Source organism: Macrosteles quadrilineatus, unplaced genomic scaffold, assembly GCF_028750875.1.
Source record: "Macrosteles quadrilineatus isolate MER2022 unplaced genomic scaffold, UCM_ALF_1.0 Scaffold_7__1_contigs__length_78375512, whole genome shotgun sequence".
NCBI lineage: Eukaryota > Metazoa > Arthropoda > Insecta > Hemiptera > Cicadellidae > Macrosteles > Macrosteles quadrilineatus.
This window is the reverse complement of record NW_026542600.1, coordinates 78,164,573-78,181,293: the sequence shown is the minus strand read 5'-3', so window position 1 is coordinate 78,181,293 and position 16,721 is coordinate 78,164,573. Positions and strand designations below refer to the sequence as shown.

The following is a 16,721-nucleotide window of genomic DNA, read 5'->3' as shown; positions in this document are numbered from 1 at the left end:
TAAGCCTTAACTAGGCTTAACTCTGCAGGCCGGAAAAAATCTATTTGTGGCACCCCTTGGTGGGAAACCCCTGAAATTGAGGGTTAAGAATGCTACTAATGGATATTAGATCTTGTTTTGCGTATTTTTTTCTTATACGTTCAATCTCAGCTACCTACTTAGCCAATACTCTGCCTAATGTACCTACCCTACCCTAAGTTACAAAAAGGTGCCAAATGTAATCGAGTGTGCTCAGAAAACTTATTTAAATATCTCCTAAGACCAAAGTCATTTAATTTAATATGCTGAATTAGCGGGTCTAACTGTCCTAAAGTAGCCAGAAATTCATTCTCTAAGCCTCATTACAAAATTTAATATAAGGTTTCTTAGCACAAAAACTACTGATGAGCCCCCTATATATATCTCAAGAGTACCATCTTTTCATATCCAACCTAGTCTACCTGGAAAAAGTTTCTGCTAGCAGTTGTGCAATTTTCGACGTAATGCCATCCCATGAACCACTATTTTGAACATGACTAAGCTCCCATGTTTTCATTATAGAAGTTCATATGTATATGTGTGTATATATGTGTGTGTGTGTTGTATGTATGTATGTGTGTGGGTATATGTCATTCTTATATAAAGTGTGTTGTGACATAAACAAAATTTCATTGAACTATTTTCTTTCCAGCCCTTAATTTTTGTTCCTCTGGTAAGGCCTATTTTTTTCCTCTCTGTTATCCCACTTGTTAGAGTTTTATCTATGACATTTTTCTGACACCAAACATATTTAAAAGTTTCTACTGTATATAATTTTATACTGCTTTTATACCAACTTTTGGGTTTATTTTATTTCAGAGGAAGAATACCTAAAACAGTTGCCCTTGTCTGTGGATATATCAGGTGCGGAATCTGGGACTTCTCCGTTGTCAAGTCCCAAAAACAGTATTTTTAAGAGACCAGGTGATCCTGTATCTATTGAGAATAATCTGCTTAAGAGAGCCAGGTCTGTTAATCTATTTACTATGCTTTATATTAAATATTCTTATTAACTAAATCTAAAAATAAAGAAATATAAATGTGAAGTTATAAATTTAGAAATATCTATTTGACATTACTATGTGATATTTTATTGTAGTGTATTAGATTTTTGTATATTCAGAATTTTCTGGGCAAACTTTTAATATCATCTACTGATTCTTATTCAGCATGACTATAATCATGTTCATAATAACTTTTACATGTCTTTTTGTTTGATATGATCCAAACCAATTCTGAACTCCACCACTAATCATCTTATATAATTTTGGCAATAAGTATTTCATTGTTATTCAAAACACCTGGGGTTAGCCATAGAAATACCTACTTCCTTCTGTGACTTAGCGAAACCTCCTGCTATATGATTAGTTCTGCAATTGGATAAACATTACTGCTTCCTAGCAATATTTACCATAACCTCTAATTACTCTATTATTTGCTGTACTCCTAAATAATTAATTGTATTTTATGATTCAGAATGATGTTGGAAGAGGAGGGAAGGCCTTTGAGAGAAATCAGTTCTGTAATGATGACGACCTCGGGTTTCCTGTCCCCGGCCCGCGAAGGGAAACTGCCTGAGGCTCGAACACCAACTCAGTCCTCTGACTCAAGATCCAGCTCTCCCCAACCCCTCTCCTATCCCACCGTACCTCCTGAGGTTAAAGGAGAAAAGAAAGTGAAGAAATATGCCAATAAACCAGCAGCAGAAGGAATTAGAAAGATGGCAGAGAAAGAAATGTCTCAAAAACTCCCTGAATTTTCTACTTCAGCTCAAGCTGCCGAAGACGATGATACAAATGTCAAAAAGTTAGTGAGTATGAAAGAAATGTATAAACTCAAAGCTCTAAAGCCTAAAATGCATTCACCAAATAACAGCGTCTCAAGCACATCTGGCAATAAAAATAAATCTAATAAGCATAAAGGTGCGGGAGGAATAAGCGCGGCAATATCATCATTGCCAAAAATTCCTAAGATAGGTCAGAATAAAAATAAGTGTGATAAGACATCTGCCAATTCACAGAGCAATAAATCTTCGACAAGTGAAAAATCAAAAGAAGTCTGTGTAATAGAAGGCAAGTTGTCATCTGAACCGGATAAACAAAAGTTGAATATTTTTAAGAAGATTTCAAAAGTGAAGGAAGATAAGGTGGAGGTAGACTCTACAAAAAATAGTGAATCCCCTTCTTCAACTGTAGTGGAAACAGACACTAAACAGAGAGATGTGAGATGGGCTCAGATCAGTGAAACTATTGAGGCAGTGATTCAGAAAAGTCGAGAACAGCCAGCTCCCTCGCCAGAGGTTGATGTAGAGTCTTCTGACTCTGAACTGTTCCCATACGATGACGATCTGTCCCCACCAGGTACACCTTCCACTCCTCGTACCCCCGATCTGATCCCTCCTCAGAAGAAATCAGAAAAACACATGGATTCAAAGAAGAAAAAGAAAGGAAAAAGAGATAAAGACAAACGGGATAGTAGTTACTGTCGTAGCCCCAGTCCCAAAAGGTTTAAGTCTGAAAGCACTGAATCGGATTACTCTTTTCTTGATAAACCCAAAACTCCTGAAGTGGAATCCAGTAGAGAGGAACCGGCTGTTTGCATGCTTCCTCGAAACAGGGAGGATATTATGACTAACCATGTCTTCCCCTTCTTCCCCTACGCTCCACAACCGGGTTTGATACCAACACCCATCAACCCATCGATATTTAACAGGTTGAACATGCCTCTGGGGAAGCAGCCTGGACTGATTCCCCATCCTGCAATGCCTAACCTTCCCCTCCCTCCACCACTGATAACTCATGCTAACAAGCACGAAGACAAGGAACCTCCAGTCAAGTCTAAGAAGCAGTCATCATTATCTCCTGCCCCTCACAGCTCTCCCTCCTCCCCTGTCACAGTGTCCACTATCACAGCCTCAGACACCACTGACTCACCCCCTGCGGTCACATCCACTACTTCTACACCTAAAGAAAAAGACAAGGTGAGTGCAAACTGGACGTTTGATACATGCCAAAGTTTCTATTTTGTTTACAAAACAGCAAAACTGTCTTGTTTGGTCATTTATTTGACTTTCCATTTTCATCAGAAAACAAAACCTCATAAGGCAAATTTTTCTAAATTTATAATTGTAATTAATATTTCTTGTGGTGTTAAAAACACATTTATTTTTGTTGAAATATTTAAACTCTCTGATCTTATATTGTGTTTCAAAATGTGTTCTATTATGATATCGAATCATACGATCATTCAAAGTTGAAGATAAGATTAAAGAATGTCATTTGAAAAGAATAGTCTTAGTAATTTGCTAATCAAAATTAATAGACCAGTGCCAATTGGTTAACTTTGATCCAACTCTACTATCTAGGGATTTTCATTATTTGATAATAATAACATTACCCGACCTTTTGTTGATTAGAAAAAGGAACATAAGAAAGAAAAGAAGGAAAAAATTAAGAAGAAGAAGGATAAAAAAGATAAGGTGAAAAATAAAGAAAAGGGTGAGAAGAAGAAGATTAAAAGTGGCAAGAAGATAAAGGACAAAGAAAAAATTAAGGAGAAAAAAGAAAAGAAAGAAAAGAAGAAGGATAAAGAAGTAAGTACAAGAATTTATGGTCTACATCTAAACATATAAATTTTTGTGGAGTTAATATAATAGGTGTTTTGCATTGGCGCCACTTGGGGCGGTGCTATCACCGCCATCTTAGTATCAGAGCATTCCTACACTCAGCATGCATCCAGCTACGGTAACAGGTGTAAATAACAGTAGAAACCCTCCATTTCTGACCTCGACATAACAGCATAACCGACCTAGCCCCATTAAAAGCTATACACATCTACAGAAGTGTGTGTATTGGAAGTTTTGTACTTTTTACTGTTAGAAATAAAAAATAGTCTTAATTACTGACTGTTGGTTAATGATTATTTATTGTTTCAATATAAAACAGTGTTAATGGAACTAAAAATTGGAATTTTCCAGAAGTACCTGTCTAACACTGATTCTTAAGCATAAAAAGATACTAGATTTTTATCTAAATATGTAATATGTAGCGTGAAGAGAAGGAGAAGGTGGTTGAGACCACTACGGCAGTTCCAAAGCTGACGCTGAAACTTGGACCTGCTTCTCCGCCTTCCAATTCTGATGCTGGCACCACTCATCGTAAGATGTAAGTAAATGGTAGCAAACCAACATCAAATCCAAAATGACATTGTAATTGGCAAATCAAGTACCAAAACTGAGTTTCAGTCTCACATTTTTATATTTCTGATTGTCTTCAATTTACACATTCCTTAACATTTTGCAATGTAGTTATAAGCACATATCTCGGAAGTTGTGTATTATTTGGAAAATGTTATAAGTTGACATTGAATAGCAAAACTGTTGATAGAATAACACATTTCTATCTTAAAATGCCAAACTGAAGCTGTAACTTAAAACCTTAATCGCTTTAATGTCCATTTTCTTATCTAGTTGAAATTTGCAACTATTGTGCGTATAGAAAATAATTCAAAACGTGAAATAATAACTTGTTTCTGCTCAGCAGAATTCTTTTAGCCTATCAGGTCAATCTATTCTGAAAACCTATAACTTTTCCCTAGCTCCAGACAAGTAATACCGTAGAACAAACACAGCTATACTTCACATGCTTTTTTATTTTTAGCCTAATGTTTTTATTCTTGTCTCACTACCAGATGTACACCATTAGTTTGTCAATTGAACAAGCTTTTTACGAGCACTTTTCACTGGATTGCTCATGTCACTGTTATTATAGTTTCCCTTTAAAACTACAGTATTAGCATAGATAAAACATACTCCATTAGTAGATTTGTCATCCTTATGGAACAGCTAAAGCCAATTTTATTGTTAGTTCTATACATCCAACTGTAGAGGTCGTGTGTTGTTTACAATTTGTTTATTGTTATTTCAGTTATTTAAAACCTCATTTAACCAAATAAAACAATATAATCATAAACAATAACTGTCTCCTAGTTATATAACCAAATAGTAAAGCACAAATCATGAAAATAACTCTAAAATAAAAGAAACAAAATTTCGTCTACCCCAGTGATCAGTGTGGACGTACATGAACTAGACACAAAAAACTAGCTTCAAAATTTACAATGGGATGAGGAGTCTACTTGTGTTGCTTAGTCTATCGTATTAGTCTCTTATGGTATTAGAAAGTAGGGGTTAAAACATTAAATATACGTGGGCTGTCAGTAAACTAAGGCAAAGGAGCTAGTTCAAACCAGATACCAGCCCACGGATTCTCTACTTCATTGAGTACTATTCTAACCGGTTTCAACCTGTTTGCAAATATTATTCTCGTAGTAATCAACGATCAACTCTTCTGCCAAGTATGAAAGCCTATTGAAACACATCGCAAGTTGATGTATTTGTATGGAGAATAGTATCTAGTTGTCAAAAAAAGCACACAGAAGGCCGTACACATTCACTCAAGTCACAGGTGTACAACAGTTCATATCAGTGTGTTCACTTCCGATCTCTCTGCTGCAATCTGCATGCAAAATTCCTCTAACTTTTGTCACTACCTCAAACAAAACTGATCAAAACGATCAAGGCCAGCTTCTTCATGTAAATATTTAAAAACTTTGGAACTCCCTCAACCTCTCACACACATACTTTATGTCTAAACACTTAATGACCACAGAAATCTCAAAACCGAGTGCAATTCATACTTGAGAGCAGCATAAATTATTCCTTGATTTGCAACTACGACAAGACTTATGTGTCAGATAGAGGAAGCAATTTTTAGGCAACCCTCATATTATATAGGCTACTCATTTCATTCAAGAAATTTTTCAGGTTTGTGATAGGTAAAAGTAACTGTTAATATAAAGTGGGCTGAGTTAAAAAACAAATTTTTACATTATAATTCCTATCAAATCCACTGGGTTTAAGGGTCTTTGTCTTTATTTTAGAACATAAAATACCTCATCTGTAACTCGTGGTTGTCTTTGCTGTCAAGTTTCATACCATTTATGAACATTTGTTACAAAGAAACTCCATAGTCTCGAATTCTCAACAGCTTCATTCTGTAGAAAATAATCCCAATGTTTTTCATGCTTCTCGGATTTAGGGGGTAAGCCTAAATATAATTATGACTATTGTATTTCTTGATTAAATATTTAATGTTGATTATGAATAATTTACTCTTTGTTTAGTTAACCTATTTCGCAAGTCCAACACATATTATTGACCGACTTAAACAGGGTATTATAATAATGAACCCATTTTCCAGCCAAAGCTTTACTGCATGAATCTATTATACATTTTTAAGCTCATTGTTGTCTTGAGTGTGTCTATTTCAAATTAGAAACCAATAGTTCTAGTTTTTAAATGTGTAGATGTTTTTAAAATTAATATTAAAGTTTTGATAACTTTTAATCTGAACCACTCTTTACAAACAGACTATAAGCCAACTACCTGAAATTATAGCAAATAAATATAAAAATAAATTTTAAATGGGTATGAATAATTGTAATCTAATGGACTTCAAAATCTGGTTCTTCAAAATCTTGGTTTCTTGGAATCTATTAGAAACGTTTACAGCATATGGTCGTTGTTTGAAGTAGCAGCATTGATTGTTTAGTTGTTTAGTTATATAGTGTAGTTTTGTGTCTATATGTTGTGTTATATTAGTTATAAAAAGTAAATCAAGTTTTATACTGAGTTTTAGACGTTTTAATGCTGATTTCATGGCCATTAGTAATGACTTTGGCCATTTTTTTTTTATGTTGTAATACAGCTGTAGTAATTTGACAAAAATAACAAAGAGAAATGAGGATCTAAAAAACTAAATGAAGTTTTATGTGTACAGGTAAATGTTAATTTTAAAATTAGGCCTACTGACAACCCTCATTATACCCTCAAATTACAACTATTAACTCTGCCTTTTTGTGTTAGAGTCTTAAATTTGTAACATTTTCTAAGCGATTTTACCTCTAAAGTAAGAGTTTTGGTATGATTTATTTTTACCTTTTTATTTTACTTTTATTGCAGTAATAAATTAATGTACATACCTCATTTCTTAAACAAACCTTACAGTTCTCCATTTCTGAACCCAGATTTATTTGACTAGATAATCTGACTGACCGTAGCACTTCTGTTTTCTGTTTACCTTTCAATTCTGGGCATGTCTCGTAGCTTTTCAGTTTTTTCTTCAATTATTTATATTTTGATTCTAATTCAATAGCACTATTGCATAATATTTCACCATGAATAAGTTTACTGCATTTTTTCCTTCTCATTGTTTTCATTTGTCCGGTGTTTTATCCTGTGCTGAGTTACACAGTAAAGGTCTGATTATCTGACATTTATTGTATTTTGTCCCTGGAATGTTTCTTTATCTGTCAATCATGAGGAGTCAACTTCTTATTCTTAACTGTCTATTTACGTACTAGACAGTCAGGTATTCAGGAAAATACATTAACAAAACAGTATGGAAGGTGATAAAGACTATGTAGCGACCACCTCCTGAGACGAGATCATTCTCTTATCATGAAAAAAATTTTTAGGCACAAAATAAGGTGAATCATGACTGCTAGGCCTTTTTTGCCTGGCCTGTACAAATCGAAATCGTCGTCAATCGATTTGTTTGAACCTGATGTTTAATATACCATTTAAAGGGCAAAATAAAAGTGTTCTTGTTCTTAGAATCTTTTCATGAATGAGCCATTTGTTAGTAATTTAATCTATTTAAAATGGCCACAATTTTGAAATAAACAATTTTTTTTAAGTGAATTTCCATTTGTCTGAATTGATTTTCAATTAAATGTATTTAAATAACATTAGGTTTAAGAAGTACCTAGGTTTGCTGTTACAAGGTAACTAAAAAAGTGTATTTTTTAGTAAAATATTAATACCTTAGTATAAAATAAATAAATTTGCCAAGTTTGATCAAAATATATCCATAAATAAGCAAACTACAACATTTTACAATATTCTCCATAAGAATAACACGGGAATTTTAAATTTACTATTTTTTTTCTCCGTTACCAATAACCATACAAAAATAGTTTGCTACAAAATTATTTGTTTTTTAAGCTTTTTTAAAAAGGTCTTGAGGGAAATTGGGAAATTCTGTGTTTTGAGGGCCAGAAATGAGAAACCCATTTTTTTACACCATAAAACCCCCCGTAAACACTGTTCCCATGGTCTGATCATGCTGGTTCGCGAACTCCTTCAAGTTATCCTGCCTTGTTTTAACCAAATTTGATCAAAATTGGAGAAAAATTACTCAAGTGTTCACAGAAGTATATATATAAATCTGAACGAACAGTGTTTTTGGCCTCTGGGGACATCATTATGAAAAAGTAAATCGGTCCCGGGCTTAGGTCTTACCGTGCCACTTACGATACTAACTACTGATTTCCTTTAGGGAAATTCGCAAAAACGAAATGGCGGATATCTCACTTTTGATGCGTTTATAGAAAAAGATTTTATTCTTGATTGGCCTATTATTTTGACCAATTTAACTATTCCTAAATTCGTTGTGCTTACTTACGGTAGATCCTGTATATTTTTCATGAAAAAACCAATTAGGCCTACTTAAATTTTTGACTGAACATAATTATATTCTATACTATTGTATAATCAATGGTTTTACTATGTGCTAATAGTTGTGCTTGACGTTGACAGTGTGATCAAACCAGTCGTGGAGCCGAAGGTTGAAGAGAAGCGCTCACCGAGCCCTGAGCTTGCACGCATCTCAGCACTAGTCACTAGGCCCAGTCCTGCCAACAGTAAGCCGACACTTCCCACCTCTCTTGCTCTGTCTGTCCAACCAGTGGCTGAACCTTCCCACACATTCCCTCACCCTTCCCTCAAGAAGCCCCCACTCAAAACTAAAGAAGTCCCTAAGAAAGTGACCTCGGGCGAACCTGAGAAAAAGGAGCCTGTCGCTTTCTACTTTGTAAGTAGTCGAGCACGTTGCCTACGAATCCGAAACTTTTACACATTTGTTGACCTGTTGATAATCAAAAGATGACAAAACATGGAAACTTTAAAATTACTTGTAATGGGGAAACTACATTATGTACAGAGGTTAACAAAAATTAATGCAACCTAAATTACAAGTACCGCAAGACTTTTTAAATGGCAAAACAAGCTCATAGATGGTATTTTCTTTACTTCATTGCTAGTCAGCTAATATGCATCGTTGCCATTGGATCTATGAGTTTAAGTGTTATTGCCTGGGAATTTATTGTGAATAAGACTCAACATGGGGTTTTCACAATCTCAAAGAATGTATACTTCTATACTATAATATTAACATCAAAGGTAAATCATTGGTTTTATGCCAAAATATGTTTGAAACATGCTTACTAGTTATTCCAGTACCTAAGAAATCAACTATTCATGAAATTGCACAAAATTCAAGGTAATCAGATCTGTAGAAAACAAAAAAAATGTAGACCAGTAATACATACTCTATTTGAGCTTGCAAAAACACCACGTTGAGTTTTATTTACAATACATTCTCAATAACACTAAACCACATGGATATCTATGCAACAATGCATACCAGATGATCGGCAATGAAGTAAAGAAAACAGGGATTGATAACAACAAAACCAGCCGAAATGGTGGTACAAATAAGCAGGTTTTGTCGTTAAAAAAATTTCTCTCAGTAGTTGTAATTATTTTAGTTGCATTTATAAAAAACACTTTTTATTTTGTTTTGGAATCCAAGAAACGTAGTGTAGGCTAATTTTAATTTTAAAATGTATAAAATATTAAGCTACCAATTTAAAAGGCATAGAATATTTGCTTTTATTAGAGGAAACTTTATCCTTCTATTTTGTTCTAGTAAATTGTTTGCCATCTCAGTGTGTATGAGCACAGTTGGCAGACATGTAGGCCTACAGAAAGAAAAAAACCTTTGTTGCCATAAATACCCATTTACAAGCAACAACCTATCCAGTTTCTTTTTAATGATTTTCTAGATTTTACCAACAGTTTAAACGAAAAGATTCATTTTGCTCTATAGTTTATTTTAAGAAGAATATCAATGGGTTAACAATGTTGTAACTTTAAAATAACATTTTTGTTATTGAAGAATTAATAAGGCTGTATTTTTTAGATCAAAAACAATTTCCTGTCAGTATCGTTTTATGAATACTTTGATTTTCAAGAATATTTAATTGAACTTTTAACTTTTTGATAAATTAGTAAAATTTGTTTGGTACAATTATAAAATTTGTAATGAAACACCTAGTTGTATTAGTTGCTTGGAAAGAAATTTTTTTTGTACTTTTGATGCAAAACTAGGACTAACTAAACTATGTGTTTGAATTTAGACAATACGTCATTTCAGTTATTTTATAATTTATACCTAGGCTTAATGCATATTGGTGTCTGTCTTTTGTGTGGATGGTTGTACTTTGAAATTAGATTTTTTTTATATATTAATGATGCCTATATTTCGAGAATTGTGTGCAGGTCAAACGTTATAAGCTGGGATTATTTTTACAACTGCATGTATTATTTTTATACAATCAGTTAATTTTATAGGGCAATATTTATAGTAGATAAGTCCTACTTTTCAACTTGACTTCCATTTTTAGTAAAACCTTATTTTTCCTTAAAGAATTTATTGAGTACTTCAGGCGATTGATATATTGCGGATGTTTCAAAATAGAGGTGTTCAAATAGTGATTTTCAACCTCGAGCCGAGCCGAGCTTTTTCGAGTCGAGCTTTTTCTAACCTCGCCTGATCTGAATTAAAAAGCCTAATTTTACTCTCCAAAGATTTAACATAATAGTCTAACCTACAAGGCTAATTGAAAACGTAGAACTAAAACACAGACAACACTCTGAACAAGCAATCTTTCATTTCATCCGTATTTATTTAAATCTTCAACACTCGATATAATTTCTCTTGTAGGCTACTCTCACTAAATTTGTAAAACTGACAAGGTTGTGACTGATAGTGTAAGAGGCAATGGTTTTTCTAGCCCATTTCATTCGTGTTTAATTTCTATTTTTAACACTTGAGATAGGGTCTATTACTAAGTCTCACTAAATTGTAAAACCGACCCGGTCGACAGTAAGCGTGAGATGTGACTAAATTCTAAAATAAAATATAAATAACAAAATATTGTAACAATAGAGAAGTAATATAAATATTACTATTACAATAATTAATTGTAAATTATAATAAATACAGTATTATAATTATAAATATTAATTTATATTACTTCTCTGTGGTGTAGTGCTCATCGTCAGTAGTTGGTGGGTCAAGTACATTGGTACTAGGGGCTGAACAGGGGATTGTGGGATTGAGCTGGTTGATTCTTCTAGTTGGTATCAATATAAAAACATATTTACAGCGTCTTGATTTTATAGCAGAGTTGCCGTGCTAGTGATACCTCCAGTTGTATAATTTCTAGCTCAGCGGATGTTTGCTATGGTAACAGCTCTAGGATTTTTCAGTCTACGACTATTTAATTTCGTAAAAAGCAAGAGCGTTTCTCTAATTCCGTTTACTTATAAGACTTAGATACAATAAATAACTTAAAGCGCAAGATAATTTTGGGCTGGCATGAACAATGAACTACACCAGTTGTCTGATTCAGAATTTAAACATGGATCGATACAAATCACAAAATTAAAGTGGTTTAAATACCTGTAATGTCGACATTCCCAGGTGGTTGTGAAACAACTAGTTTCGGCTCATAACGGAGCCATCTTCAGGTTTTCCAAGGACATAATCACTTCTTCCGAAGGTCGTCAAAGTTCACAAATAATTTACATACATTTAAAAACATTTAAAAAACACGTAACACGCATGCCTAGGCCTAGCTTTAACGACGTGACCGGCGGGAGTTTACGTCTAGAATCACAAAACATTGACCTTAGCCTCTTCCGGCTTAAATAAAAGGAGTTTTTGATGTGCATCGTCACTATTTACAGTTTGAATACTAATTATAGTTTCTAACTTTTTATCTGCAGATGTTGTCTAATCGAAAGCCAACCAGAACTATATTACTGTATCCCAACCTTATTGCACATCCAGATATGAAGTTTTTGGTGACCTTATTCCTATTCGTAAAATATGTGCCCGGTAGACACCCTGTATATATATATATGTCTACTTTAATATTCAACTTCCATGTACTTCTGGTGATCCTGCCCCAAGATAATCGAGGTTCTACTATTTACAGGAAAATCATGATTTTGTTCGTTTTTGTAAAGAATTGGAGTTTATACGACTTTAATTATATGGATATGATAATAAACTGAAAGTGTACGGTAATTTTAAGCTGTGCGAGGTGATGCTGGTTTCCTGATCGAGTTTCTTTTCACCAAAACAAATTGTTTACTCTGAGTCTGAGACGTGAATTACGTGTTTTAACAACATTTGCTTCCAGGAAAAATGAATACATGAACAACGTAGAATCGTGATAGCTTTGTTATGAATTACAACACTAATTGAGCATATTTTTACTTAGTATTAAAAGCTCGGCTCGAACTTGGAAAGCTCAAAGGTTCGAGCACTCGTACACCCCTACGTAAATCCTAATCAGGTCTTAAAAATTGATGAATCCTCAGTTGGTAAAAGACTATTCACTTACCTAATGGGAGCGCACTCCTAGATCGGCTGGTGTAGTGGAGGTCAAGTTCAAATTCCACCAACCACCTAAGACTTGGAGCCATGTGATATCATAGTTTGTAGCCCATTTTAAGCGGTTCCTTTTAGAAAACAAAAAAGGATTTGTCTCACTGTCCGTATTGCAAAACTCCCTTCTCTTGTAGATATACGATAATATACACTTTAGTATTTTGTAATTTAAAATAATTTTCTTGTTTCTGTTTAATGTCGTCAACATAAAAGACATGCAGCCAATATGGTATATTTAAGTGTTAATGTCCTCACCTCCCACCCTTACCTCATGTCCACATGTTCTTTGGCCACATCCGTAGAAGGGATTTGATGGCTTAACGGATGCCCTGTGTAGCACTCTTAGTATCTATCTACTGTTAGATTTCAAATCACAAGCTGAGAAAATAAATCTCAGCTTCTTGCATGTGCCGTTATTGTAATTGTAATTGTAGACCAGCTACAGTATACTCTCTTCACTTTCCTTCTTCTGTTAAAAAATTGTTTTTCTTCGTGATTAATTGTAACATTTGTATCATCGTCAAGTTGATTTGCAACGATTTCTGAAGTTGTAGTTCTGGCGTGTGTTGGTTTGACAATTATTTTTTTCCTCATAAAAAAAAAACTGATGAAATCTCATTGCTGAAACGATAAACTCCCATTTTATTTGATCTTTTTGAAAGTACCTTTTACATTATCTTTTTTTTTATTCACCGTAACACATTTTGATATGAAAATTGCACGGAAGAGTAATATGTAACTGCCAAACAGTGTTTTTTGATCCTAAGTTGCCTAAGAATTGTCATCAAGGTTATGTTTGGTGGGATAAGATAATAGTAACATGGTCTCATACTGCACACATCTGATCCAGGATTACAGGTAAAGTACTAAATCACCCGATCTAGAGCCATGAAGACCCAAGTACCTTGAATAGTGTAAGTCAACCATTTCAACCCTTCCCAATTTCATTTGCTTGGCCCGGTTTACCCCGTGATTTTTGTTTCACTCAATGGTTAATGATTTTTTCTATCCCACAGTAGGCCTACCATAAATGTATTATGTTCCTATACATACGTATATACTACAATTATGTAAAATGAATTCTGAAATCTATTTAGTTATATTCTCAATTTAAATTGAAAAATTTATAAATGTCAATGAATATTGTAACATTAAACTTATAAAAAAATTAAAGAGCAATTATTATGATTTGTAGTTTCTAATTATAATTGATATTCTATATGGTATTAAATCAAAAGAGTTTATTTACTCATAAGGCCTGCATTTAAACATTTACTACTCCTAAAAAACTAATAGAAGATTCAAAGGTTTTTCTTAATTCAATAATCATGATATTATTGCTTGAATTCAACATAATTTTAATGATACTTAATATCAAAATTGTAGATACTAAAATTTGATTCAACGAATTAATTATCAGGTATAAATATCATTCCTGTGGTGTTAAAACATAAAAAATATTATCTTTGTCTGCACATGAGGATACAATGTCATTAATCACTATCCTAGATATTACCAACTTGTTAAACAATATGAATGTTATTTTTAAGATTTTGATTATTCTTTAGCATGATTTCATTAGCCATTGGATTGGTTTTCAAATTTGATTAACATTTTAATTTCTTTTGGTTTGTCTAACTGCATGAAACTTGATTCGTGCTGCATGGCTGTCTAAAATAATTATCCAACTGAATACTTTATACCACACTGCATTATTTTTAAGTTATACCACTAGGTTTATAAGTTGTGAAATGTGTTTGACCATACTGTGGTTCAGTTGGCTATCCCATTAAAATGGGGCAGTTGTTTAAATTGGACACTTATGTGACCGGGAGGGTTTCAGATTAAGAAACATCAGATTTGGTAAAATGAAGGTAAATTTAACCCACAAGTTGAGAAAAGTCAGCTAATCCAAGCCTTACTATGTATTCCTTGACTATTGGGAATTCAAATCCATCAGTCTTTGGGCACTGTTTAAGGAAAAAGAAATATTAATTAAATACATAACACTGATTATTGGAGCTTATTCTCTCTCAAGTACAGCCATATCTTGTTGGCCTGAATATGGGTTAGTAAACCCCATAAATTAAATTTAACCTGCCTGTATTACCTGCATAAGTTTAAAAGCTGGAAGGTTAGTTATTTAATCAACAAATAACTAAACTGAGCATAAAAATACATATATTCACTTTAAGAACTGGACTGGACTGTAAAGATGCAAGAATCATTTCAGTACTCAAATCAAATTCCGTACTGTACAAAAATTGGCCCCATGACTCATTCTTCACAGCAACGGGTTATTGAACGTCAGATCATCGAGAGTCAACTGTAATATCCTACTTGCTTATTCATCCAACAGGACTCCCAGTTTGCTTTGGCCTGTTTTGAAACAAAGCAATGCTATTGTTAATGTTGTTAATTATTATTGATTTTTTTTAAACTGGTAAATCATCAATCTATTTTATAACCGGGGCTTTTGAAAACTGGCTTTATTTATTTGCTTTGAGAAAATAATTATAGATTCACTAGTGTTTGATTTTGATTACTTTCATTTTTGCAGTTCCACTTTCAAAAACTGCTGTAATATTGATAATTATTAATACAATTACTTATTTGCAATTGTTCATAACCTAAATAAGTAATTTTTGTTCTTCATAAAATAGATCACTAGATATATTAAACTTGTTGTCATGAAAAGTCATAAGACCATTTAAAAATCATCAATAACAATTTTCACCGCATAAAGAAAAGTAAAATTATTAAACCTTTCTCCTCCCTAAATGTGAGAATTTTAAAAACTGATTCAGTAACTTATAAAGTGGATCCAAAATCCACTAATACTAATTTTGCTTACCATGTCCACGTAGTAAACAAAAACTGAATGTGCCACATTGAACTACTAATTTTATTAAACTACCTATAGTAATCTTTTATATAGAAAATTTTAGAATGGATTGTGGTCAGGAAAATTAGTTCAAACTCGTATTTCATGTTTAGCTTTTACTTTTGGGTTTTACTCACAGTGTTGAACAAATCAAGTAACAAATACAATTTGAATCATATGATATGTAACTGACATGTTTTGAGGATTGTTAGATCCACAGAAACAATTTAATTTGACCATGAAGAATGAAAAGGTAGAGTCAGAATAATGCGAGTGTGGTATAAAGTGGGGTGAGGTATGGATGTTAACTTTGGTGGTCCTTGGTTGATAGAGGGAAAAGCCGGCAACAGCAGTTCATCTGGCACTGTGCAATCTATTCCTACGGTGACAACGGTGAGTACCCTCCCTCCATTTAACTGTCAATGTTTAAGGGGTGGAGGAGTAAAAAGGTCAATAAGATTTGTAATCTGTTTATTTAAGAATTTGGCTAAAAAGTCAAATTGGGATGCCTTTGAAAATTTTTTCATACTGGAGATATTCAACAATTTCATAGACAAAAAAGTTAAAATTTTAATTAAGTATGATATTTACTTTTTGGTATCCATTCACTGACTTTTCCCTCTAGTTAAATTTAACAATCAAATTTAGTCAATTCAAAAAAAATTTTCTGAATAAAATCTATGTAGGTAGTTGCCAGCAAGTGTAAAATTTAGGTTATTTCATTCCGTACCTGTTTAAAGATTGTGACAGCTTATCTTTAATAGCATTCACATAATTTAAAATAAATCCCATTGATTATCTTTAACAGCATTCACATAATTTAAAATAAATCCCATTGATTGATGTTTGTAGAATATTTATAAATCTTACAGAATGAGAATACACGTTTAGTGCTTTGTAATACCGTAAACACCGGCAACTTTACAAAGCTCGGCTTCCACTCATCACAGGTTCTCAATAAAAATGGTTTTCTTTTATCCAAGAGTGTTCAGTACTGTGGTTATAAATGGGCCCAGGGGCGCAAGAGTATTAGTTTTGTCCGGGATGCAAGCAATCCTCCTCACTCTCGATTCCCACTCATAACTCATCACTGCCACTGCTTGCATGTGTCGCTACTTTTACAGGCTTAACTTTATTTGTATTCTTAACGTAATTTTTTCATTACTTACCAATGT

General features: G+C 33.3%; 1 protein-coding gene across 4 annotated transcripts in view; it reads left to right on the top strand.

Moving 5' to 3' along the window:
* LOC128997948 (transcription initiation factor TFIID subunit 3-like) overlaps positions 1 to 16,721 on the top strand; it is a 41,987-nt gene that overhangs the window by 6,744 nt on the left and 18,522 nt on the right. For 2 of the 4 annotated variants that reach the window (XR_008491170.1, XM_054423798.1), the window contains exons 3-7: positions 838 to 985; positions 1,495 to 2,998; positions 3,434 to 3,610; positions 4,066 to 4,181; positions 8,678 to 8,951. Coding sequence is in view for 2 of the 4 variants with exons in the window: in XM_054423798.1 (XP_054279773.1) it covers positions 838 to 985; positions 1,495 to 2,998; positions 3,434 to 3,610; positions 4,066 to 4,181; positions 8,678 to 8,951 (2,219 nt within the window). In the remaining 2 variants the exon portion in view is untranslated. Of the gene's footprint in view, positions 1 to 837; positions 986 to 1,494; positions 2,999 to 3,433; positions 3,611 to 4,065; positions 4,182 to 8,677; positions 8,952 to 15,877; positions 15,940 to 16,721 lie in introns of all 4 variants that reach the window. The other 2 variants (XR_008491171.1, XM_054423799.1) reach the window with 2 other exon arrangements.